The following is a 26165-nucleotide window of genomic DNA, read 5'->3' on the forward strand; positions in this document are numbered from 1 at the left end:
GTACCGTTCATTTGAAACTAAGGACACGATGACGGATAACGAGGACAGTGACCCCGACGTGACAGCTAACGGCACAGATGACCTCGACAACACGTCACGTTTAGCAACACACAACAGAGGACGAAAATACAGACAGTGAAAACTCTAGTGACTACGAACGACTATACTCTCCACAGACACAACCAAGAACAAACAATAACTTAAATATGATAACAAAAAGTAGGAGTCTCACGAGACTCTCTACAATTAAGGCACGACAATATTGTAATATTTACCGATTTAGACGGCACACCTTGCGATACTGGTGCTAAACTACTAGAACAAACAAAACTTATTCCACATGTAAAAGATTTGACTTTAGCTCGTGCCAAAGTAACTAACATTGGGAAACATAAATTAATAATTATCCCTATAAAGGAAAACATCGCAAACAGTGCAAAATTGGAAACGATATACGAAGCAATTGGTTCCTTGCTCTCAGTAGTACGAGAGCTCGACTTAAAATCTGTAAGCATCGCCAAGACACAAAGCTTAGACGGCATATTATGGCCTCGGATTCAAAAGAATTTATGTAACACGTTTGAATCAGAAAATTGCTGCATTACTATCTGTTTAAATCAAATTTTAGTTCCTAAGTTAGAACTGCGAGAGGGCATCCTTGCCGAATGCCACTCCTCGCCTATTGGTGGACACAAAGGCGTCACAAAAACGTATAATAAAATTCGGCATAAGTATCATTGGCCAAATTTAAAAAAGGACATAAGTGATTTTATCAAAAACTGTACAAGTTGTCAGTTAAAAAAATTAGTAAGAGTAAAGTCCAAAGAACCAATGGTACTCTACCGATACGCCGGGAGCGGCATTCGACAAAATAGCTATGGACATAGTCGGACCACTCCCTGAAACGAAATCAGGAAATAGATATATTCTTACTATACAAGACGCACTCACTAAATATTTCATTGCCATACCATTACAAACAACTACGTCCATAGATATTGCCGAAGGATTAGTCCATAATGTTTGCAATGTTTTCGGGGCACCACGATCCATATTGACTGACCAGGGAACAAACTTTACTAGTTCGCTTTTAAAGGCAATAGCTAAACAGTATAATTTGAAACAAATAAAAACTACGGCGTTCCATCCTCAGTCGAATGGATCACTAGAAAGATCTCACATTGTTCTAGTGGAATATTTAAAACATTATATAAATAAAAAGAGCGAGTGGGATAAATGGTTAACACACGCCATGTTTGCATACAACACCAGTACGCACGAGGGAACTAGATTTACCCCTCACGAACTAGTTTTTGCAAAACAAGCAAACATACCTTCCGCAGACATACATACAAATGTAGCATTAGACAGCACATACCTAGAGTATTTTTAGATCTAGTTAATAAAATTAAAACATCTCAGACTGTTGCAAGACGAAATTTGGTAGGAGCTAAGATCAAATCAAAAATATATTACGATCGAAATGCTCGAGGTCAGAATCTTTCGGTTGGTCAAAACATTTACCTTTTAAAACAACCAACCACTAAACTTGGTAACCAATACTCTGGCCCCTACCAAATTTTAGAAGTGCTTCCGAGAAATAAGTAAGAATTAGTTATAAGAATGGAAGCAGAATCGTCCACAAAGATAAAGTTAAAATTTGTAAAAAATAAGCATTCTCTTTCCAAACGTAAATTAATAACGTTTGTGCATATTTTCGATAACGACAGTCAAATCCATCGTGATAATAAAAAAATGGTAGATAAAATGTACATCAAGGCCGTTCCTAAGCTAAAGGAAGAAGAGAAGAGGATTGCTGAACAGATCGTAGCTCCTGAAAAAGGAATTCTCGCTGCTGACGAATCTACGACCACGAACGGTAAACGCCTAAAGGACATCATTATAGAGAACAATGAGGATAACCGTAGAACATACAGACAATTACATTTTTACTGCGGCAAAGGACGTCATTGGACAACATATCTCCGGTGTGATTCTGTTCCATGAGACTCTATATCAGAAGGCTAATAACGGTACGCTATTCTTAGAGCTTTTGAAACAACGTAACATCATTCCTGGAATCAAGGTTGATAAGGGTGTCGTGCTACTCTTTGCTACAAACGATGAATGTACGACTCAGGGATTAGACGACCTCCAATGGTAGAAATTGTGATTTTGGACATTGAATGCAGAAGAAACTTTCGTCAAGAGATGGTGGACTGAATGTACCTTTTTAACTTATTAAACATTAACTGGAAACGTAAAACCAGCTAAATCTCAAGGAACTGATGATGGATTTAATGGTGAACCAGCTTTTTGTGGAAAATCCATTGTTCATGTAGCTAACCAAATGATGTCTAATAAGTTTAACAAACCACAATCTTCTGTGACACTGGTCGAAGAAGAAATAAATCTAAATAAAGGAAGTAAATCTTTACCAGCTACACTGTTGGGTTCACCGATAACCACTCCAGATAGTTCACCTCCAAGCACGTTGCGTCCAGTACAGAAGGATAGCTGTCATTTCGCCAAGTGGAGATGCGTTCTTAAAATTACAAAGCATACGCCTAAAAAGAACTTGCCATTTTTTTTTAGAAAACGCAAATGTTTTCGCTCGTTACGTTTCAATTTGTCAGAGCGCAAGAATCGTACCGATTGTTGAGCCCGAAATCCTTCCTGATGGCATTCAAGTTCACCGAGGCCTCTTCTTCGGATTGTCCACCGCTCAAGAAGGTAACAGGAACGATCAAGTAACAGCTGGACAGGAAGAACTTATCAAGAGGACTAAGGCCAACGGCGAATCGGCACTTGGCCAGTACGCGGGAAGTTTCACAGATGCTGCCGGCGATGTGCACTTTTCGTAGCAAATCACGCATATTAAAAAAAAAAAAAAAAAAAATTTTTGCAAGTAGTATTTATTATAATTGCTATACTATTTCATTGTGAATCATATTGCCATATATATTTCGTTTGAAATTTTCTATTGATAATATAGAACAATAATATTTGAGTTTTTCGTTTTATTATTGTATGATTCTATAATTATACTTTATTACATAAGTTCTAGCATATACTTATAATCGACTAATACTACATCAGTTCATTTTGCTTTTGTTAATTTTTATAAATATTCTTATATATATATGTGTGCGTGTGACATGTTTTATCTCACATAATATTCATATATCGTATTAGATTATTACATAAATATAATAATATTGATTAATAATATATATAAGAAATGCGTCTATCAGCAATTCAAAGAATTACTTGGATTAATAAATCGAGAAGTTCGTACTAATTTATAAATATATACTTGACATATTGATGTCGAAACATAGGAATGTTTATTTTATATATTTTTTTTCTTCTCGTCAAAAACTTTTCGAATAACCGAAAAGATAGAACTTTATACATAAGAAAATTTAGATAAATTTAAAAAAAAATATTTCTTTACACTGAATTAATTAGCCAAAAATTATGGGAATAAACGGAAATGTTTTCCGACAATTAACAAAAACAAAATTCCCTGCTTCTCTCTAAGGGGGGAGGTGTCACGTCCTAGTGACGACGTTTACCCGATTTGTTAACTTTATAGGCATTTCCATGAATGACCATCGTTTTAAATTAAGAAAGAATAATAATATATTAATAATAAAATATATTAATATATATACATGTAGGATTCCAATATAAAGTTGAATAGAATGTTTTAATGTGAATACAAATTAATCTGATACAATAATAGCTGTTTGCTTCCTAAAGGCGTATATTTAGCAACGATAGTTCCCCAATATTCCTATCTTAACGTTCTTCTTAAATTTTTTCTATCCCTTCCTAACTGACAAACAACTTTGTTTTCCTTGAAATACGGATATATTTAGCAATGATCGTTCTCGAATATTCATATCTTAATTCATAGCCCCTTTCTAATTTCCCTTCCCACAACATATATATATATATATATATAATTTAGTATTAATATATATGCTAATAATAGTATAAAAACAAAATTTAATAAAGTAAGAGTTTAGAAATAGTCGTTCGTAAACAACCATGTATAACGTCTTAACGACGACTTTACGCGATATGTAAGTGTTCTCAACTCTTATCGTAACACATATTAATATATATATAATATATTTTAATAATATATAATGTATTTATATGAAATTTATTATATTTTAATTTAATATAATATAATAATTTAATTATTTAATTATATTTATATTATTATATTATATTTATATATTGTAATAATATTAATAATATATACTCAATTATTATCAGGGAAGTCAATCCAAATCACTGACGGAATCAACATCTATCAACCATTTTCAACACCTATTGAGCAGCAGCCCCAAGGTAAGTAAAAGATTTTACTTATTTTGGGATAAAAGTTCCTTTTGCCCAGATCCCGAGTAAAGTCCGGCTCCACGGATTGACTCAAAACAGGGCACTCTTCCTAACCGAGTAAATTCTGGAAAAGATTGACCGGGAAAAAGGGAAATTGAAAATTGTTTCTTACTCCTTTTTGACAACCCCATCTGGGACGTCACAGGAAGTAAAAACTGGTGGCAGCGGTGGGATCGCCAAAACAAGGAGCTTTGCTTTATTTGCTTGATTAATTCACACTAAGAACCGTGAGTTCTAGATAGATTAAAAATATTAAAATTCTATTAATAAATTTAAACTCTTAAGATATCCAAAAAGAAGAGTATTTGCCATTTCAAATTTTTTTTTTTTTTCAACGACTGGATAGAAATTAGTATATATATATATTTAAAATTATACGGATATTAATTTTTCGTTTCAAAATAATTTTAATTCACAGTAACATTAATAAATTTTAAATTTAACTTTACAATAATTATACTTAAAAATGGCATCTGAACAAAGACGCGTCAGATCCGACACACAATTATCCCTCGAAGATTTAGAGGGTATCGAAGGAGGAATTATTGAAAAGGAGTTTATGTTAAATAAGAAAATGGACGAAATAATACAGTATCAAGAGAAACTTTTTAGGAGCAGATCGATTTAAGCAAACAGCAAGAAGAACTAACATCTCAAAGAAAAGAAGTAGAGTTAAGGGCACGTCAGCTTGAACTTAGGGAAAACGAATTACAGGGATCCTTAGGTACGGACGTTGGCGGGTTTCGTGGCTACCAAGGGGTACAAACGCCGGTAGATCCATACGTTACACTCTCTCGAACACCTAATATATCACGACCAAATTCTCCACAACCATCCGTAAGACAAAATTTAAATTCAACTAGGGTAGAAACTAATAACGACCAACAAGCAGAAATCGAATACTTAAGACGCGAATTGGAATCTTTAAGGAGAGTTACTCAAAACTCTTCACCCTTACCTGCACCACGAGCGGTGAATACATCCGTAAAATTACGTGAAATAGCAGAAGCCGTACCGAAATTCGACGGTAATAAATTTCAGTTTCGCAATTTATAAGAGCTTGCAGAAGGGCTTTGGATTCTCTTCCGTCCGACTATACTGACCAAACAGAGACATCATTAACCAGTTTGATCGTATCTAAATTAAGCGGACACGCGTACATAGTTGTAGAAGGTCTTAAACTTACAAGAGTCGAACAGTTAATTGAAATACTTAAAGACGCGTTCTCGCCAACACACAGTTCCAATTATTTTAGAGGGCAACTAGCTACAGAATTTAAAAGACCGGAAGAACACGTCCTAGATTATTTTAGTCGGATTAGAGAACTAACACAATCGATAATAGAAGAAGAAGCGAAACAAGTCGGTCGTCTTGAGAGGAGAGTGGAAAGAAAAATCGAAGAAGAAGGCCTCGACGCCTTCATTCGCGGGTTACCAAGCAATTATCGTACCGCGATACGTTTTGAGAAGCTTACAGATTTTCGCGCAGCATTGATGAGTGTTTTAAAAATCGATAGGCAAATTAAAGACGATGAGAAAAGAAACGCCTCACTTACATCTAGAAATCGTGTTGCTAATATACGACAAATTAAAGAAAACATAGTTTGCGAGCACTGTCAAAGGCCTGGTCATAAAGAAGGCGACTGTTTTAAAAAAGCGGTATGTGACTACTGTCAAAGACAAGGCCACATGGAGAATAGATGTATAAAAAGAGACAAGATAATTCAAATAAGTCGGGTCGGACCTCCCCAAACCGTTCAACCTCCCAAACAAAGACGGGATATAAAAGTCCAAAGAAATGCTCTTACTGTAAAAACTTAGGACATATAATATTTGATTGTCGAAAATTAAAATATCAATTAGAAAAACGGAATCAGGGAAACGGAGTGAAGGGGACGACGGACGACGCTCGTCGTTCCCCAACACCGAAACAGCGTCCCGGAGTCCGAGTCCGAAAGCGGGTCCGTCGAAATCAAACACATAAGACAAAATAATATTTGGACGGCTCCATGTGTCACCGCGACTTCTCCACGGTTGAGAGAAGCAGTGACACTTATGATAGACACAGGCGCGGATATTAACTTAATTAAAATAAAAAATTTAACTAAAAAGACAATTACAAACACAAAAAGAATAGTTCAACTGACTGGTATCTCTCCGACACACAAAAAACGTTAGGTACTGTCGAACTCGTTATTTTCGGAGAGAAGACCACATTTCACGTAATAGACAATCACTTCCCTATTTCTACAGATGGAATATTAGGCAACGAGTTCCTTCGTTCCATTCCGACAAATGTCGACTATATCAAGGAAGTGCTTATAGTAAAGAATAAAAAAATTCCATTTACGGTCGGCGACAAGGTTAGCATACCACCTAGAACTTCAAGGGTAATTTTCTGCCACGTTATAAACGCCGATGTTAAAGATGGTTATATTCCGCGAATACAGCTTCCAAAGGGAATTTATGCCGGCGAAGCACTGGTAGAAAACAGAGATGGAAAAGCCTATTTCAGACTCATCAATACAACTTCGAGATTTGTTTCACTACAAACTCCAAAATTGGAACTCTTGGCATATAGTATAGGAACTCTTCCAAATTTACCATGTGATTCCTATAAATCCACATCCGAAGTTGATAACTTAAACGAATGCTTGCACACCCTTTATAATATATCCGAATCACCTTGCGCTGATCCAACTGAAACAAGTAAAATTCAAGAATCTCCTAAAACTCCAACCTTCTCCAGACCAGACTCTGTTAGAGCACTCCTTCGCCTTGATCACCTAAATACAGAAGAGGCAGAATCTGTTTCCAAATTATTAGACAAAAACGCAGATATTTTTCATCTTCCTGGCGAACCGCTTGGTTGCACCAACCTTTTACAACATCGAATAATTACTACCGATGACATTCCGGTGCACACCAGACAATATAGATTTCCGCCAATACATAAGGAAGAAGTAAAGAAACAAACCTCGGAGTTGCTCAACGATGGCATAATAAGACCATCTCTTTCACCTTATAATTCACCCATTTGGATAGTACCGAAAAAGTCGGACTCAAAAGGTAACCCAAAGTGGCGGATGGTGATCGATTATAGGAATCTTAACGAAAAAACGGTAGGAGATGCGTACCCTATACCAAATATTACGGAGATACTTGACCAACTCGGCGCGGCAAAATATTTTTCTACTTTTGACCTGAAATCCGGATTTCATCAAATCGAAATGCATCCGGATGACCGCGCCAAGACAGCCTTCTCGACCCCGCATGGTCATTATGAATTTAATAGAATGCCATTTGGTTTAAAAAACGCTCCAGCAACCTTTCAGAGGTTAATGGACCATGTCTTGACCGGTTTACAAGGCGAAGAAATGTTTGTATATTTGGACGACGTGGTTCTTTACGCGAGATCACTCAATGAGCATCAAGCGAAATTTAATAAACTCGCGCATTGTCTTCGTATAGCAAATCTAAAACTGCAGCCCGATAAATGCGAATTCCTCAGACGAGAAGTAGCTTATTTGGGCCATATTATAGAGAGAAAACGGCGTAAAGCCTGATCCAAAAAAATTAAAAGCAGTGAAAGAATTTCCGCGTCCCAACAATATTAAATCAATTCGCCAATTTTTAGGTCTTGCTGGATATTACAGAAGATTTACCAGCTTTTTCAAAAGTAGCAAAACCTCTAACAGATTTACTTAAAAAGGAGGCTTTATTCAGATGGGAATCCACCCATGAAAACGCATTTTGCTCACTGCGTGATGCCTTGTGCAAAGAACCAATTTTACAATATCCAAATTTCTCTTTGCCTTTTAACGTCACAACGGACGCATCCGGTTATGCAATCGGCGCCGTGTTGAGTCAAGGCCCCGTCGGTAAGGATTTACCCATCTCCTATTGCTCGCGAATTTTAAATAAAGCTGAAATGAATTATTCAACTATTGAAAGAGAATTATTGGCAATAGTTTTCGCTACGAATTATTTTAGGCCATATTTGTACGGCCGAGAATTTACCCTCATAACTGATCACAAACCACTAGTTTGGCTAAAGTCGGTAAAAGACCCGACATCAAGATTAGTTAAGTGGAGTCTGAAATTGGCTGAGTATACGTTCAAAATCATTTATAAGCCAGGAACTGCGAATGCTAACGCGGACGCTCTATCACGAAATCCGATAGAAACTAAAAAAGTACTTCCTATAAACACATACGATTCCGACGATAGTACCGTTCATTTTGAAACTAAGGACACGATGACGGATAACGAGGACAGTGACCCCGACGTGACGCTAACGGCACAGATGACCTCGACAACACGTCACGTTTAGCAACACCAGCACTAGAGGACGAAAATACAGACAGTGAAAACTCTAGTGACTACGAACGACTATACTCTCCACAGACACAACCAAGAACAAACAATAACTTAAATATGATAACAAAAATGTAGGAGTCTCACGAGACTCTCTACAATTAAGGCACGACAATATTGTAATATTTACCGATTTAGACGGCACACCTTGCGATACTGGTGCTAAACTACAGAACAAACAAAACTTATTCCACATGTAAAAGATTTGACTTTAGCTCGTGCCAAAGTAACTAACATTGGGAAACATAAATTAAATATCCCTATAAAGGAAACATCGCAAACAGTGCAAAATTGGAAACGATATACGAAGCAATTGGTTCCTTGCTCTCAGTAGTACGAGAGCTCGACTTAAAATCTGTAAGCATCGCCAAGACACAAAGCTTAGACGGCATATTATGGCCTCGGATTCAAAGAATTTATGTAACACGTTTGAATCAGAAAATTGCTGCATTACTATCTGTTTAAATCAAATTTTAGTTCCTAAGTTAGAACTGCGAGAGGGCATCCTTGCCGAATGCCACTCCTCGCCTATTGGTGGACACAAAGGCGTCACAAAAACGTATAATAAAATTCGGCATAAGTATCATTGGCCAAATTTAAAAAAGGACATAAGTGATTTTATCAAAAACTGTACAAGTTGTCAGTTAAAAAAATTAGTAAGAGTAAAGTCCAAAGAACCAATGGTACTTACCGATACGCCGGGAGCGGCATTCGACAAAATAGCTATGGACATAGTCGGACCACTCCCTGAAACGAAATCAGGAAATAGATATATTCTTACTATACAAGACGCACTCACTAAATATTTCATTGCCATACCATTACAAACAACTACGTCCATAGATATTGCCGAAGGATTAGTCCATAATGTTTGCAATGTTTTCGGGGCACCACGATCCATATTGACTGACCAGGGAACAAACTTTACTAGTTCGCTTTTAAAGGCAATAGCTAAACAGTATAATTTGAAACAAATAAAAACTACGGCGTTCCATCCTCAGTCGAATGGATCACTAGAAAGATCTCACATTGTTCTAGTGGAATATTTAAAACATTATAAAATAAAAAAGAGCGAGTGGGATAAATGGTTAACACACGCCATGTTTGCATACAACACCAGTACGCACGAGGGAACTAATTTACCCCTCACGAACTAGTTTTTGCAAAACAAGCAACATACCTTCCGCAGACATACATACAAATGTAGCATTAGACAGCACATACCTAGAGTATTATTTAGATCTAGTTAATAAAATTAAAACATCTCAGACTGTTGCAAGACGAAATTTGGTAGGAGCTAAGATCAAATCAAAAATATTACGATCGAAATGCTCGAGGTCAGAATCTTTCGGTTGGTCAAAACATTTACCTTTTAAAACAACCAACCACTAAACTTGGTAACCAATACTCTGGCCCCTACCAAATTTTAGAAGTGCTTCCGAGAAATAATGTAAGAATTAGTTATAAGAATGGAAGCAGAATCGTCCACAAAGATAAAGTTAAAATTTGTAAAAAATAAGCATTCTCTTTCCAAACGTAAATTAATAACGTTTGTGCATATTTTCGATAACGACAGTCAAATCCATCGTGATAATAAAAAAAATGGTAGATAAAATGTACATCAAGGCCGTTCCTAAGCTAAAGGAAGAAGAGAAGAGGATTGCTGAACAGATCGTAGCTCCTAAAAAAGGAATTCTCGCTGCTGACGAATCTACGACCACGAACGGTAAACGCCTAAAGGACATCATTATAGAGAACAATGAGGATAACCGTAGAACATACAGACAATTACATTTTTACTGCGGCAAAGGACGTCATTGGACAACATATCTCCGGTGTGATTCTGTTCCATGAGACTCTATATCAGAAGGCTAATAACGGTACGCTATTCTTAGAGCTTTTGAAACAACGTAACATCATTCCTGGAATCAAGGTTGATAAGGGTGTCGTGCTACTCTTTGCTACAAACGATGAATGTACGACTCAGGGATTAGACGACCTCCAATGGTAGAAATTGAGATTTTGGACATTGAATGCAGAAGAAACTTTCGTCAAGAGATGTGGACTGAATGTACCTTTTCAAGTTATTAAACATTAACTGGAAACGTAAAACCAGCTAAATCTGAAGGAACTGATGATGGATTTAATGGTGAACCAGCTTTTTGTGGAAAATCCATTGTTCATGTAGCTAACCAAATGATGTCTAATAAGTTTAACAAACCACAATCTTCTGTGACACTGGTCGAAGAAGAAATAAATCTAAATAAAGGAAGTAAATCTTTACCAGCTACACTGTTGGGTTCACCGATAACCACTCCAGATAGTTCACCTCCAAGCACTTGCGTCCAGTACAGAAGGATAGCTGTCATTTCGCCAAGTGGAGATGCGTTCTTAAAATTACAAAGCATACGCCTAAAAAGAACTTGCCATTTTTTTTTAGAAAACGCAAATGTTTTCGCTCGTTACGTTTCAATTTGTCAGAGCGCAAGAATCGTACCGATTGTGAGCCCGAAATCCTTCCTGATGGCATTCAAGTTCACCGAGGCCTCTTCTTCGGATTGTCCACCGCTCAAGAAGGTAACAGGAACGATCAAGTAACAGCTGGACAGGAAGAACTTATCAAGAGGACTAAGGCCAACGGCGAATCGGCACTTGGCCAGTACGCGGGAAGTTTCACAGATGCTGCCGGCGATGCTGCACTTTTCGTAGCAAATCACGCATATTAAAAAAAAAAAAAAAAAAAAAAATTTTTGCAAGTAGTATTTATTATAATTGCTATACTATTTCATTGTGAATCATATTGCCATATATATTCGTTTGAAATTTTCTATTGATAATATAGAACAATAATATTTGAGTTTTTCGTTTATTATTGTATGATTCTATAATTATACTTTATTACATAAGTTCTAGCATATACTTATAATCGACTAATACTACATCAGTTCATTTTGCTTTTGTTAATTTTTATAAATATTCTTATATATATATGTGTGCGTGTGACATGTTTTATCTCACATAATATTCATATATCGTATTAGATTATTACATAAATATAATAATATTGATTAATATATATATAAGAAATGCGTCTATCAGCAATTCAAAGAATTACTTGGATTAATAAATCGAGAAGTTCGTACTAATTTATAAATATATACTTGACATATTGATGTCGAAACATAGGAATGTTTATTTTATATATTTTTTTTTCTTCTCGTCAAAAACTTTTCGAATAACCGAAAAGATAGAACTTTATACATAAGAAAATTTAGATAAATTAAAAAAAAATATTTCTTTACACTGAATTAATTAGCCAAAAATTATGGGAATAAACGGAAATGTTTTCCGACAATTAACAAAAACAAAATTCCCTGCTTCTCTCTAAGGGGGGAGGTGTCACGTCCTAGTGACGACGTTTACCCGATTTGTTAACTTTATAGGCATTTCCATGAGACCATCGTTTTAATATTAAGAAAGAATAATAATATATTAATAATAAAATATTATTAATATATATACATGTAGGATTCCAATATAAAGTTGAATAGAATGTTTTAATGTGAATACAAATTAATCTGATACAATAATAGCTGTTTGCTTCCTAAAGGCGTATATATTTAGCAACGATAGTTCCCCAATATTCCTATCTTAACGTTTCTTCTTAAATTTTTTCTATCCCTTCCTAACTGACAAACAACTTTGTTTTTCCTTGAAATACGGATATATTTAGCAATGATCGTTCTCGAATATTCATATCTTAATTCATAGCCCCTTTATCTAATTTCCCTTCCCACATATCTATATATATATATATATATATATATATATTAGTATTATATATATGCTAATAATAGTATAAAAACAAAATTTAATAAAGTAAGAGTTTAGAAATAGTCGTTCGTAAACAACCATGTATAACGTCTTAACGACGACTTTACGCGATATGTAAGTGTTCTCAACTCTTATCGTAACACATATTTATATATATATATATATATATATATATATATATATAATATATAATGTATTTATATGAAATTATATTATATTTTAATTTAATATAATTAATATTTAATTATATTATATTATATATTATATTATATTTATATATTGTAATAATATTTAATATATATATATATATATATATATATGAAGATTAATATAAGAAATTAAAAGAGAACACTCCGATCACGTGATCCATTCCCTTTTCTTTGTCTATTAATAAACACGCCGATTACGTGATCTATTCCTTTTGCGTACGTAGTCGTAAACACGTCGATCACGTGATCCAAGCATGAAGAAAACGTGATCGCGCGCGGATCGCGTAAGTGTTCTCAACCTTCATTGTAACATATATACACATATATATATATTTCAGTCAAATATAAGAAAATAAAAGAGAACACGCTGATCACGTGATCCAAGAATGAAAAGCGCGTGTTTGCGTGATCGCGTGATCGCACGGCGATCACGTGATCTGTAGCTAACTACGATATTTAAATATAGGAGAGAAAGTATAAAAGTGGGAAAAGATTTAAGCGCATGGTTCATTTTATTATAGTTTCTTGCTCATTATGGTTCATTTATAATAGTTACTTGCTCATTTATAGTTCTTACTCGATATAATTTCTTCTTTTTATAGTTTCTTTTTCTTTAGTCTATCGACAAACCTTATACTTATAAAACATCAACTCTTCTTTTAAGATATAAATCTTGAATATTTTTGTACAACTATTATATAAGGTTACGTTCTCGCATCTTTGATATACTGCGTTAAGTTACGTTTGCTCTGTGACACGTCGTTTTCTTTCTAATATTGCGAACATAAGTTGTGTAAACTCAGTGTATAATTTTTAATATCAACTGTTATTTAGAATATATTTGTTTTTACCTAATATCGTGTATTGTGAATTGGAATTAAAATCCTGTTGGCAAAAATCCTCAATTATTATCAGGGAAGTCAATCCAAATCACTGACGGAATCAACATCTATCAACCATTTTCAACACCTATTGAGCAGCAGCCCCAAGGTAAGTAAAAGATTTTACTTATTTTGGGATAAAAGTTCCTTTTGCCCAGATCCCGAGTAAAGTCCGGCTCCACGGATTGACTCAAAACAGGGCACTCTTCCTAACCGAGTAAATTCTGGAAAAGATTGACCGGGAAAAAGGGAAATTGAAAATTGTTTCTTACTCCTTTTTGACAACCCCATCTGGGACGTCACAGGAAGTAAAAACTGGTGGCAGCGGTGGGATCGCCAAAACAAGGAGCTTTGCTTTATTTGCTTGATTAATTCACACTAAGAACCGTGAGTTCTAGATAGATTAAAAATATTAAAATTCTATTAATAAATTTAAACTCTTAAGATATCCAAAAAGAAGAGTATTTGCCATTTCAAATTTTTTTTTTTTTTAACGACTGGATAGAAATTAGTATATATATATATATTTAAAATTATACGGATATTAATTTTTCGTTTCAAAATAATTTTAATTCACAGTAACATTAATAAATTTTAAATTTAACTTTACAATAATTATACTTAAAAATGGCATCTGAACAAAGACGCGTCAGATCCGACACACAATTATCCCTCGAAGATTTAGAGGGTATCGAAGGAGGAATTATTGAAAAGGAGTTTATGTTAAATAAGAAAATGGACGAAATAATACAGTATCAAGAGAAACTTTTTAGGATGCAGATCGATTTAAGCAAACAGCAAGAAGAACTAACATCTCAAAGAAAAGAAGTAGAGTTAAGGGCACGTCAGCTTGAACTTAGGGAAAACGAATTACAGGGATCCTTAGGTACGGACGTTGGCGGGTTTCGTGGCTACCAAGGGGTACAAACGCCGGTAGATCCATACGTTACACTCTCTCGAACACCTAATATATCACGACCAAATTCTCCACAACCATCCGTAAGACAAAATTTAAATTCAACTAGGGTAGAAACTAATAACGACCAACAAGCAGAAATCGAATACTTAAGACGCGAATTGGAATCTTTAAGGAGAGTTACTCAAAACTCTTCACCCTTACCTGCACCACGAGCGGTGAATACATCCGTAAAATTACGTGAAATAGCAGAAGCCGTACCGAAATTCGACGGTAATAATATTTCAGTTTCGCAATTTATAAGAGCTTGCAGAAGGGCTTTGGATTCTCTTCCGTCCGACTATACTGACCAAACAGAGACATCATTAACCAGTTTGATCGTATCTAAATTAAGCGGACACGCGTACATAGTTGTAGAAGGTCTTAAACTTACAAGAGTCGAACAGTTAATTGAAATACTTAAAGACGCGTTCTCGCCAACACACAGTTCCAATTATTTTAGAGGGCAACTAGCTACAGAATTTAAAAGACCGGAAGAACACGTCCTAGATTATTTTAGTCGGATTAGAGAACTAACACAATCGATAATAGAAGAAGAAGCGAAACAAGTCGGTCGTCTTGAGAGGAGAGTGGAAAGAAAAATCGAAGAAGAAGGCCTCGACGCCTTCATTCGCGGGTTACCAAGCAATTATCGTACCGCGATACGTTTTGAGAAGCTTACAGATTTTCGCGCAGCATTGATGAGTGTTTTAAAAATCGATAGGCAAATTAAAGACGATGAGAAAAGAAACGCCTCACTTACATCTAGAAATCGTGTTGCTAATATACGACAAATTAAAGAAAACATAGTTTGCGAGCACTGTCAAAGGCCTGGTCATAAAGAAGGCGACTGTTTTAAAAAAGCGGTATGTGACTACTGTCAAAGACAAGGCCACATGGAGAATAGATGTATAAAAAAGAGACAAGATAATTCAAATAAGTCGGGTCGGACCTCCCCAAACCGTTCAACCTCCCAAACAAAGACGGGATATAAAAGTCCAAAGAAATGCTCTTACTGTAAAAACTTAGGACATATAATATTTGATTGTCGAAAATTAAAATATCAATTAGAAAAACGGAATCAGGGAAACGGAGTGAAGGGGACGACGGACGACGCTCGTCGTTCCCCAACACCGAAACAGCGTCCGCGGAGTCCGAGTCCGAAAGCGGGTCCGTCGAAATCAAACACATAAGACAAAATAATATTTGGACGGCTCCATGTGTCACCGCGACTTCTCCACGGTTGAGAGAAGCAGTGACACTTATGATAGACACAGGCGCGGATATTAACTTAATTAAAATAAAAAATTTAACTAAAAAGACAATTACAAACACAAAAAGAATAGTTCAACTGACTGGTATCTCTCCGACACACAAAAAACGTTAGGTACTGTCGAACTCGTTATTTTCGGAGAGAAGACCACATTTCACGTAATAGACAATCACTTCCCTATTTCTACAGATGGAATATTAGGCAACGAGTTCCTTCGTTCCATTCCGACAAATGTCGACTATATCAAGGAAGTGCTTATAGTAAAGAATAAAAAAATTCCATTTACGGTCGGCGACAAGGTTAGCATACCACCTAGAACTTCAAGGGTAATTTTCTGCCACGTTATAAACGCCGATGTTAAAGATGGTTATATTCCGCGAATACAGCTTCCAAAGGGAATTTATGCCGGCGAAGCACTGGTAGAAAACATAGATGGAAAAGCCTATTTCAGACTCATCAATACAACTTCGAGATTTGTTTCACTACAAACTCCAAAATTGGAACTCTTGGCATATAGTATAGGAACTCTTCCAAATTTACCATGTGATTCCTATAAATCCACATCCGAAGTTGATAACTTAAACGAATGCTTGCACACCCTTTATAATATATCCGAATCACCTTGCGCTGATCCAACTGAAACAAGTAAAATTCAAGAATCTCCTAAAACTCCAACCTTCTCCAGACCAGACTCTGTTAGAGCACTCCTTCGCCTTGATCACCTAAATACAGAAGAGGCAGAATCTGTTTCCAAATTATTAGACAAAAACGCAGATATTTTTCATCTTCCTGGCGAACCGCTTGGTTGCACCAACCTTTTACAACATCGAATAATTACTACCGATGACATTCCGGTGCACACCAGACAATATAGATTTCCGCCAATACATAAGGAAGAAGTAAAGAAACAAACCTCGGAGTTGCTCAACGATGGCATAATAAGACCATCTCTTTCACCTTATAATTCACCCATTTGGATAGTACCGAAAAAGTCGGACTCAAAAGGTAACCCAAAGTGGCGGATGGTGATCGATTATAGGAATCTTAACGAAAAAACGGTAGGAGATGCGTACCCTATACCAAATATTACGGAGATACTTGACCAACTCGGCGCGGCAAAATATTTTTCTACTTTTGACCTGAAATCCGGATTTCATCAAATCGAAATGCATCCGGATGACCGCGCCAAGACAGCCTTCTCGACCCCGCATGGTCATTATGAATTTAATAGAATGCCATTTGGTTTAAAAAACGCTCCAGCAACCTTTCAGAGGTTAATGGACCATGTCTTGACCGGTTTACAAGGCGAAGAAATGTTTGTATATTTGGACGACGTGGTTCTTTACGCGAGATCACTCAATGAGCATCAAGCGAAATTTAATAAACTCGCGCATTGTCTTCGTATAGCAAATCTAAAACTGCAGCCCGATAAATGCGAATTCCTCAGACGAGAAGTAGCTTATTTGGGCCATATTATAGGAGAAAACGGCGTAAAGCCTGATCCAAAAAAATTAAAAGCAGTGAAAGAATTTCCGCGTCCCAACAATATTAAATCAATTCGCCAATTTTTAGGTCTTGCTGGATATTACAGAAGATTTATACCAGCTTTTTCAAAAGTAGCAAAACCTCTAACAGATTTACTTAAAAAGGAGGCTTTATTCAGATGGGAATCCACCCATGAAAACGCATTTTGCTCACTGCGTGATGCCTTGTGCAAAGAACCAATTTTACAATATCCAAATTTCTCTTTGCCTTTTAACGTCACAACGGACGCATCCGGTTATGCAATCGGCGCCGTGTTGAGTCAAGGCCCCGTCGGTAAGGATTTACCCATCTCCTATTGCTCGCGAATTTTAAATAAAGCTGAAATGAATTATTCAACTATTGAAAGAGAATTATTGGCAATAGTTTTCGCTACGAATTATTTTAGGCCATATTTGTACGGCCGAGAATTTACCCTCATAACTGATCACAAACCACTAGTTTGGCTAAAGTCGGTAAAAGACCCGACATCAAGATTAGTTAAGTGGAGTCTGAAATTGGCTGAGTATACGTTCAAAATCATTTATAAGCCAGGAACTGCGAATGCTAACGCTGACGCTCTATCACGAAATCCGATAGAAACTAAAAAAGTACTTCCTATAAACACATACGATTCCGACGATAGTACCGTTCATTTTGAAACTAAGGACACGATGACGGATAACGAGGACAGTGACCCCGACGTGACAGCTAACGGCACAGATGACCTCGACAACACGTCACGTTTAGCAACACCAACACTAGAGGACGAAAATACAGACAGTGAAAACTCTAGTGACTACGAACGACTATACTCTCCACAGACACAACCAAGAACAAACAATAACTTAAATATGATAACAAAAAATGTAGGAGTCTCACGAGACTCTCTACAATTAAGGCACGACAATATTGTAATATTTACCGATTTAGACGGCACACCTTGCGATACTGGTGCTAAACTACTAGAACAAACAAAACTTATTCCACATGTAAAAGATTTGACTTTAGCTCGTGCCAAAGTAACTAACATTGGGAAACATAAATTAATAATTATCCCTATAAAGGAAAACATCGCAAACAGTGCAAAATTGGAAACGATATACGAAGCAATTGGTTCCTTGCTCTCAGTAGTACGAGAGCTCGACTTAAAATCTGTAAGCATCGCCAAGACACAAAGCTTAGACGGCATATTATGGCCTCGGATTCAAAAGAATTTATGTAACACGTTTGAATCAGAAAATTGCTGCATTACTATCTGTTTAAATCAAATTTTAGTTCCTAAGTTAGAACTGCGAGAGGGCATCCTTGCCGAATGCCACTCCTCGCCTATTGGTGGACACAAAGGCGTCACAAAAACGTATAATAAAATTCGGCATAAGTATCATTGGCCAAATTTAAAAAAGGACATAAGTGATTTTATCAAAAACTGTACAAGTTGTCAGTTAAAAAAATTAGTAAGAGTAAAGTCCAAAGAACCAATGGTACTTACCGATACGCCGGGAGCGGCATTCGACAAAATAGCTATGGACATAGTCGGACCACTCCCTGAAACGAAATCAGGAAATAGATATATTCTTACTATACAAGACGCACTCACTAAATATTTCATTGCCATACCATTACAAACAACTACGTCCATAGATATTGCCGAAGGATTAGTCCATAATGTTTGCAATGTTTTCGGGGCACCACGATCCATATTGACTGACCAGGGAACAAACTTTACTAGTTCGCTTTTAAAGGCAATAGCTAAACAGTATAATTTGAAACAAATAAAAACTACGGCGTTCCATCCTCAGTCGAATGGATCACTAGAAAGATCTCACATTGTTCTAGTGGAATATTTAAAACATTATATAAATAAAAAGAGCGAGTGGGATAAATGGTTAACACACGCCATGTTTGCATACAACACCAGTACGCACGAGGGAACTAGATTTACCCCTCACGAACTAGTTTTTGCAAAACAAGCAAACATACCTTCCGCAGACATACATACAAATGTAGCATTAGACAGCACATACCTAGAGTATTATTTAGATCTAGTTAATAAAATTAAAACATCTCAGACTGTTGCAAGACGAAATTTGGTAGGAGCTAAGATCAAATCAAAAATATATTACGATCGAAATGCTCGAGGTCAGAATCTTTCGGTTGGTCAAAACATTTACCTTTTAAAACAACCAACCACTAAACTTGGTAACCAATACTCTGGCCCCTACCAAATTTTAGAAGTGCTTCCGAGAAATAATGTAAGAATTAGTTATAAGAATGGAAGCAGAATCGTCCACAAAGATAAAGTTAAAATTTGTAAAAAATAAGCATTCTCTTTCCAAACGTAAATTAATAACGTTTGTGCATATTTTCGATAACGACAGTCAAATCCATCGTGATAATAAAAAAAATGGTAGATAAAATGTACATCAAGGCCGTTCCTAAGCTAAAGGAAGAAGAGAAGAGGATTGCTGAACAGATCGTAGCTCCTAAAAAAGGAATTCTCGCTGCTGACGAATCTACGACCACGAACGGTAAACGCCTAAAGGACATCATTATAGAGAACAATGAGGATAACCGTAGAACATACAGACAATTACATTTTTACTGCGGCAAAGGACGTCATTGGACAACATATCTCCGGTGTGATTCTGTTCCATGAGACTCTATATCAGAAGGCTAATAACGGTACGCTATTCTTAGAGCTTTTGAAACAACGTAACATCATTCCTGGAATCAAGGTTGATAAGGGTGTCGTGCTACTCTTTGCTACAAACGATGAATGTACGACTCAGGGATTAGACGACCTCCAATGGTAGAAATTGAGATTTTGGACATTGAATGCAGAAGAAACTTTCGTCAAGAGATGGTGGACTGAATGTACCTTTTCAAGTTATTAAACATTAACTGGAAACGTAAAACCAGCTAAATCTGAAGGAACTGATGATGGATTTAATGGTGAACCAGCTTTTTGTGGAAAATCCATTGTTCATGTAGCTAACCAAATGATGTCTAATAAGTTTAACAAACCACAATCTTCTGTGACACTGGTCGAAGAAGAAATAAATCTAAATAAAGGAAGTAAATCTTTACCAGCTACACTGTTGGGTTCACCGATAACCACTCCAGATAGTTCACCTCCAAGCACGTTGCGTCCAGTACAGAAGGATAGCTGTCATTTCGCCAAGTGGAGATGCGTTCTTAAAATTACAAAGCATACGCCTAAAAAGAACTTGCCATTTTTTTTTTAGAAAACGCAAATGTTTTCGCTCGTTACGTTTCAATTTGTCAGAGCGCAAGAATCGTACCGATTGTTGAGCCCGAAATCCTTCCTGATGGCATTCAAGTTCACCGAGGCCTCTTCTTCGGATTGTCCACCGCTCAAGAAGGTAACAGGAACGATCAAGTAACAGCTGGACAGGAAGAACTTATCAAGAGGACTAAGGCCAACGGCGAATCGGCACTTGGCCAGTACGCGGGAAGTTTCACAGATGCTGCCGGCGATGCTGCACTTTTCGTAGCAAATCACGCATATTAAAAAAAAAAAAAAAAAAAAATTTTTGCAAGTAGTATTTATTATAATTGCTATACTATTTCATTGTGAATCATATTGCCATATATATTTCGTTTGAAATTTTCTATTGATAATATAGAACAATAATATTTGAGTTTTTCGTTTATTATTGTATGATTCTATAATTATACTTTATTACATAAGTTCTAGCATATACTTATAATCGACTAATACTACATCAGTTCATTTTGCTTTTGTTAATTTTTATAAATATTCTTATATATATATGTGTGCGTGTGACATGTTTTATCTCACATAATATTCATATATCGTATTAGATTATTACATAAATATAATAATATTGATTAATAATATATATAAGAAATGCGTCTATCAGCAATTCAAAGAATTACTTGGATTAATAAATCGAGAAGTTCGTACTAATTTATAAATATATACTTGACATATTGATGTCGAAACATAGGAATGTTTATTTTATATATTTTTTTTCTTCTCGTCAAAAACTTTTCGAATAACCGAAAAGATAGAACTTTATACATAAGAAAATTTAGATAAATTTAAAAAAAAATATTTCTTTACACTGAATTAATTAGCCAAAAATTATGGGAATAAACGGAAATGTTTTCCGACAATTAACAAAAACAAAATTCCCTGCTTCTCTCTAAGGGGGGAGGTGTCACGTCCTAGTGACGACGTTTACCCGATTTGTTAACTTTATAGGCATTTCCATGAGTGACCATCGTTTTAATATTAAGAAAGAATAATAATATAATAATAAAATATTATTAATATATACATGTAGGATTCCAATATAAAGTTGAATAGAATGTTTTAATGTGAATACAAATTAATCTGATACAATAATAGCTGTTTGCTTCCTAAAGGCGTATATATTTAGCAACGATAGTTCCCCAATATTCCTATCTTAACGTTTCTTCTTAAATTTTTTCTATCCCTTCCTAACTGACAAACAACTTTGTTTTTCCTTGAAATACGGATATATTTAGCAATGATCGTTCTCGAATATTCATATCTTAATTCATAGCCCCTTTATCTAATTTCCCTTCCCACATACATATCTATATATATATATATATATATATAGTATTATATATATGCTAATAATAGTATAAAAACAAAATTTAATAAAGTAAGAGTTTAGAAATAGTCGTTCGTAAACAACCATGTATAACGTCTTAACGACGACTTTACGCGATATGTAAGTGTTCTCAACTCTTATCGTAACACATATTTATATATATATATATATATATATATATATATATAATATATAATGTATTTATATGAAATTATATTATATTTTAATTTAATATAATTAATAATTTAATTATTTAATTATATTTATATATTATATATTATTTATATTTAATATATTATATATATATATATATATATATATATTTGAAGATTAATATAAGAAATTAAAAGAGAACACTCCGATCACGTGATCCATTCCCTTTTCTTTGTCTATTAATAAACACGCCGATTACGTGATCTATTCCTTTTGCGTACGTAGTCGTAAACACGTCGATCACGTGATCCAAGCATGAAGAAAACGTGATCGCGCGCGGATCGCGTAAGTGTTCTCAACCTTCATTGTAACATATATACACATATATATATATTTCAGTCAAATATAAGAAAATAAAAGAGAACACGCTGATCACGTGATCCAAGAATGAAAAGCGCGTGTTTGCGTGATCGCGTGATCGCACGGCGATCACGTGATCTGTAGCTAACTACGATATTTAAATATAGGAGAGAAAGTATAAAAGTGGGAAAAGATTTAAGCGCATGGTTCATTTTATTATAGTTTCTTGCTCATTATGGTTCATTTATAATAGTTACTTGCTCATTTATAGTTCTTACTCGATATAATTTCTTCTTTTTATAGTTTCTTTTTCTTTAGTCTATCGACAAACCTTATACTTATAAAACATCAACTCTTCTTTTAAGATATAAATCTTGAATATTTTTGTACAACTATTATATAAGGTTACGTTCTCGCATCTTTGATATACTGCGTTAAGTTACGTTTGCTCTGTGACACGTCGTTTTCTTTCTAATATTGCGAACATAAGTTGTGTAAACTCAGTGTATAATTTTTAATATCAACTGTTATTTAGAATATATTTGTTTTTACCTAATATCGTGTATTGTGAATTGGAATTAAAATCCTGTTGGCAAAAATCCTCAATTATTATCAGGGAAGTCAATCCAAATCACTGACGGAATCAACATCTATCAACCATTTTCAACACCTATTGAGCAGCAGCCCCAAGGTAAGTAAAAGATTTTACTTATTTTGGGATAAAAGTTCCTTTTGCCCAGATCCCGAGTAAAGTCCGGCTCCACGGATTGACTCAAAACAGGGCACTCTTCCTAACCGAGTAAATTCTGGAAAAGATTGACCGGGAAAAAGGGAAATTGAAAATTGTTTCTTACTCCTTTTTGACAACCCCATCTGGGACGTCACAGGAAGTAAAAACTGGTGGCAGCGGTGGGATCGCCAAAAAAGGAGCTTTGCTTTATTTGCTTGATTAATTCACACTAAGAACCGTGAGTTCTAGATAGATTAAAAATATTAAAATTCTATTAATAAATTTAAACTCTTAAGATATCCAAAAAGAAGAGTATTTGCCATTTCAAATTTTTTTTTTTTTCTAACGACTGGATAGAAATTAGTATATATATATATATTTAAAATTATACGGATATTAATTTTTCGTTTCAAAATAATTTTAATTCACAGTAACATTAATAAATTTTAAATTTAACTTTACAATAATTATACTTAAAAATGGCATCTGAACAAAGACGCGTCAGATCCGACACACAATTATCCCTCGAAGATTTAGAGGGTATCGAAGGAGGAATTATTGAAAAGGAGTTTATGTTAAATAAGAAAATGGACGAAATAATACAGTATCAAGAGAAACTTTTTAGGATGCAGATCGATTTAAGCAAACAGCAAGAAGAACTAACATCTCAAAGAAAAGAAGTAGAGTTAAGGGCACGTCAGCTTGAACTTAGGGAAAACGAATTACAGGGATCCTTAGGTACGGACGTTGGCGGGTTTCGTGGCTACCAAGGGGTACAAACGCCGGTAGATCCATACGTTACACTCTCTCGAACACCTAATATATCACGACCAAATTCTCCACAACCATCCGTAAGACAAAATTTAAATTCAACTAGGGTAGAAACTAATAACGACCAACAAGCAGAAATCGAATACTTAAGACGCGAATTGGAATCTTTAAGGAGAGTTACTCAAAACTCTTCACCCTTACCTGCACCACGAGCGGTGAATACATCCGTAAAATTACGTGAAATAGCAGAAGCCGTACCGAAATTCGACGGTAATAATATTTCAGTTTCGCAATTTATAAGAGCTTGCAGAAGGGCTTTGGATTCTCTTCCGTCCGACTATACTGACCAAACAGAGACATCATTAACCAGTTTGATCGTATCTAAATTAAGCGGACACGCGTACATAGTTGTAGAAGGTCTTAAACTTACAAGAGTCGAACAGTTAATTGAAATACTTAAAGACGCGTTCTCGCCAACACACAGTTCCAATTATTTTAGAGGGCAACTAGCTACAGAATTTAAAAGACCGGAAGAACACGTCCTAGATTATTTTAGTCGGATTAGAGAACTAACACAATCGATAATAGAAGAAGAAGCGAAACAAGTCGGTCGTCTTGAGAGGAGAGTGGAAAGAAAAATCGAAGAAGAAGGCCTCGACGCCTTCATTCGCGGGTTACCAAGCAATTATCGTACCGCGATACGTTTTGAGAAGCTTACAGATTTTCGCGCAGCATTGATGAGTGTTTTAAAAATCGATAGGCAAATTAAAGACGATGAGAAAAGAAACGCCTCACTTACATCTAGAAATCGTGTTGCTAATATACGACAAATTAAAGAAAACATAGTTTGCGAGCACTGTCAAAGGCCTGGTCATAAAGAAGGCGACTGTTTTAAAAAGCGGTATGTGACTACTGTCAAAGACAAGGCCACATGGAGAATAGATGTATAAAAAAGAGACAAGATAATTCAAATAAGTCGGGTCGGACCTCCCCAAACCGTTCAACCTCCCAAACAAAGACGGGATATAAAAGTCCAAAGAAATGCTCTTACTGTAAAAACTTAGGACATATAATATTTGATTGTCGAAAATTAAAATATCAATTAGAAAAACGGAATCAGGGAAACGGAGTGAAGGGGACGACGGACGACGCTCGTCGTTCCCCAACACCGAAACAGCGTCCGCGGAGTCCGAGTCCGAAAGCGGGTCCGTCGAAATCAACACATAAGACAAAATAATATTTGGACGGCTCCATGTGTCACCGCGACTTCTCCACGGTTGAGAGAAGCAGTGACACTTATGATAGACACAGGCGCGGATATTAACTTAATTAAAATAAAAAATTTAACTAAAAACACAATTACAAACACAAAAAGAATAGTTCAACTGACTGGTATCTCTACCGACACACAAAAAACGTTAGGTACTGTCGAACTCGTTTTTTCGGAGAGAAGACCACATTTCACGTAATAGACAATCACTTCCCTATTTCTACAGATGGAATATTAGGCAACGAGTTCCTTCGTTCCATTCCGACAAATGTCGACTATATCAAGGAAGTGCTTATAGTAAAGAATAAAAAAATTCCATTTACGGTCGGCGACAAGGTTAGCATACCACCTAGAACTTCAAGGGTAATTTTCTGCCACGTTATAAACGCCGATGTTAAAGATGGTTATATTCCGCGAATACAGCTTCCAAAGGGAATTTATGCCGGCGAAGCACTGGTAGAAAACATAGATGGAAAAGCCTATTTCAGACTCATCAATACAACTTCGAGATTTGTTTCACTACAAACTCCAAAATTGGAACTCTTGGCATATAGTATAGGAACTCTTCCAAATTTACCATGTGATTCCTATAAATCCACATCCGAAGTTGATAACTTAAACGAATGCTTGCACACCCTTTATAATATATCCGAATCACCTTGCGCTGATCCAACTGAAACAAGTAAAATTCAAGAATCTCCTAAAACTCCAACCTTCTCCAGACCAGACTCTGTTAGAGCACTCCTTCGCCTTGATCACCTAAATACAGAAGAGGCAGAATCTGT

General features: G+C 35.6%; 2 protein-coding genes and 3 pseudogenes across 2 annotated transcripts; all 5 read left to right on the plus strand.

Annotated features, from left to right (window-relative positions):
• Positions 1 to 1616: 1616 nt before the first annotated feature.
• Positions 1617 to 2574, plus strand: LOC122515008 (annotated as a pseudogene).
• Positions 2575 to 10121: 7547 nt separating this feature from the next.
• LOC122515013 lies at positions 10122 to 10837 on the plus strand (annotated as a pseudogene).
• A 53-nt stretch (positions 10838 to 10890) lies between these two features.
• LOC122515015 (fructose-bisphosphate aldolase C-A-like) lies at positions 10891 to 11515 on the plus strand. Its single transcript, XM_043632145.1, has one exon. The coding sequence runs from the start codon at positions 10989 to 10991 to the stop codon at positions 11388 to 11390; it is 402 nt and encodes a 133-aa protein (XP_043488080.1). The 5' UTR covers positions 10891 to 10988; the 3' UTR covers positions 11391 to 11515.
• Positions 11516 to 19812: 8297 nt separating this feature from the next.
• On the plus strand, positions 19813 to 20997 carry LOC122515009 (annotated as a pseudogene).
• On the plus strand, positions 20468 to 21000 carry LOC122515004 (fructose-bisphosphate aldolase-like). Its single transcript, XM_043632141.1, has 2 exons — positions 20468 to 20620; positions 20755 to 21000. Exons 1-2 carry the CDS (start codon positions 20468 to 20470, stop codon positions 20998 to 21000), a joined length of 399 nt encoding a protein of 132 aa, XP_043488076.1.
• Positions 21001 to 26165: the final 5165 nt, after the last annotated feature.

This window comes from Polistes fuscatus, unplaced genomic scaffold (assembly GCF_010416935.1).
Source record: "Polistes fuscatus isolate 324 unplaced genomic scaffold, CU_Pfus_HIC Scaffold16, whole genome shotgun sequence".
Lineage (NCBI taxonomy): Eukaryota > Metazoa > Arthropoda > Insecta > Hymenoptera > Vespidae > Polistes > Polistes fuscatus.